The sequence below is a fragment of the Pundamilia nyererei genome, unplaced genomic scaffold, assembly GCF_000239375.1.
Source record: "Pundamilia nyererei isolate P.nyererei 1_Seehausen unplaced genomic scaffold, PunNye1.0 scaffold00030, whole genome shotgun sequence".
NCBI lineage: Eukaryota > Metazoa > Chordata > Actinopteri > Cichliformes > Cichlidae > Pundamilia > Pundamilia nyererei.
Genome location: NW_005187431.1, coordinates 4,508,299 through 4,510,466, shown reverse-complemented (window position 1 = coordinate 4,510,466; position 2,168 = coordinate 4,508,299). Strand labels below are relative to the sequence as shown.

Genomic DNA, 2,168 nt, shown 5'->3' with positions numbered 1-2,168 from the left:
CTGTGGGTGATGAGAGCAGGTTAAACGCTTCGCTGGCGTTGTCATCCTCCTGTGCCAGCAGTGAGAAAGTTGGGGTTAGGCTTATACCGTCTCCGTTATGGACGGCTGCCCGGCTCCACTCGTCGTCATCGCGTTTTCTCCAGCGTCCTCCTGCGTATGCATGCATGCGACCGAAGGGCTGATTTCATAACGTGAGGAGGAAGAGAGGAATGGGGTTCTGAGCACGGATGAGCGCCAGACCCCGCTAGGCTGTGTGCGCCAACAGCGTTATCTTTATTCCCGGGCCATGCAGAAGGCGCACTGAGGGAGATGCGGTATAGTGGAGGCTGCTGATGCTGCGGGCAAATCAGCTGTTAGGCCTATTTTGCGTCTTGAGCATCATCGCCGCGACGGCCAAAGAGACAGAGACACCAGGGACACCGCAGAGCGGATAACAGAGGATGGAGTTCAAGCATCTGGTGGAGGCGGCGGAGAAGTGGTGCTCCGGTAACCCCTTCGACCTCATCTTCGCCGAGGAGGACGACGAGAGGCGGCTGGACTTTTACGCAGAGCCCGGCGTCTCTTTCTACGTGCTGTGTCCCGGCGGCACCGACAGCTTTGTAAGTGCTCGATCTCCTGCAAGGCCTCGTCTCTGCGCGCTCTCTCCTAGGTGTGTCGAGGTTCGGCTGGAGGTGCGTTCGGCCCGGGTTTTCTAGCTGATGGATGTGGGAGAGGAGAGGAGGGGATGATGTCATTTCAGTTTGGGTGCACCTCACCCACCCCTCCTCCAACCGCCCTTCTTTCCCCTCAAAGTGTATATGTTGCTTATTTATCCAGCATATAATCAACTCTGCTATGGGCACAAAACAGGAAAGCCTTATGACTTTCATAATAAAAGCCGTCGCCATCATGTGGATTTTGCGACACTAAACAGTTCATTTTTATTTCTAAATTGAAATTGATTTAGAAATAAAAATAAAAGCTTCCTATTTCGAGCTTTTATGTTTTCCCCTTATTTGAAGGCAATTTTATTACTTGAAAAACTTTAAAGGCCAGTGCTTGTTGTCACAAATGCAAAAAATATTTTACATTTTTGCCATCATGCCTTTATTTTGAAAGAGTTATTGCTGCTGGGTTTCAGGTTAAGCCTACTATTATTAGAAATGTTTGTCTAGAGACGGCAAAGTTTACCAGTTGACGTTTTATTTCTAACACTTGATTTACTTTGACTAAATGTGCCTCCTTAGAAGATAATCCAAACAGCTGTGACTGCGATGAAACACTGATTCCTGGTGTTTTCTCTGAAAAGGTCCTAAATAAAAGGGGCGTGGTTGAAGAACCACCCATCCTTCCTTCTCCTCATTACTTTTCAAAAGTGAACTTAAAAATAAGACAAGAGTGAGAAATTTTTAGCTCAGTTTCTTTGCAGTTGAATGTTGTGCTTCGAAGCAACTGCCATTTTTTGATGGGGCCGCCGTGACTCGTTTGGCCCCTGTGCCACCACATTTTTAAAAATCCTGGATACGCCCCTGCTAAACAAGAGACTCTGCTTTAAAAACAGCGTGCACTAACCACTCTAAAGAAACTAGATGGGCTCATTAAAAGCCCCAAACCTCCAACCACACTGCAGCTATGCTGTGAGCTCAGTGTCTTTGTAGCTCCAGCGCTGCTGTGATCAGCCACATGCTGTCTTGAAGCATAGCTGTATCATATATCAGTGTGCTGCAGTGGTGGCGTTATGACTCCTAAAGCCCCAGAGGCCAGGCCCGCCCTCCTCGCTCCTCCTGCTCAGTGACAGGGGCCAACAGGGCGGGGAGCAGATGGTGATGACCCAGGAGCCAGGGCGTCTGCTCGGTCAATATCACATTATGTCCCTGTCTGCGTTGTGTGTGTTTGCAAGCATCGTCTGGACTATCCTGCAGACAGGAGAGCAGCATTAGAGCCGGGGTTTTCCATAGCTGTGCGTGAAGAAACTGTGACGTTTATAGCTGCTGCACAATTAATTACCCAGTCTCTCTGACACACACAGACACACATAAAGCGCAGGTGCTTAAATGCATCATGTGACTCGATGTCTTTTAGCACCAACTTCCTTTTTTCTCTCTGTTTCTCTCTCAGCTCACAGTTTTCTACAGCTTTTTAATCTGGTGCTCGCCAACTGCTGCAGGCCTGCCACTCTCTCTCTCTGT

At 48.8% G+C, this 2,168-nt stretch overlaps 1 protein-coding gene across 1 annotated transcript in view; it reads left to right on the top strand.

Moving 5' to 3' along the window:
- Positions 1-2,168, top strand: part of mturn (maturin, neural progenitor differentiation regulator homolog (Xenopus)) — an 8,003-nt gene continuing 5,835 nt past the window's right edge. The window contains exon 1 of the mRNA XM_005728901.2: positions 1-599. Within this exon, the coding sequence (XP_005728958.1) occupies positions 441-599 (159 nt within the window). The 5' untranslated portion in view covers positions 1-440. The remainder of the gene's footprint in view (positions 600-2,168) is intronic.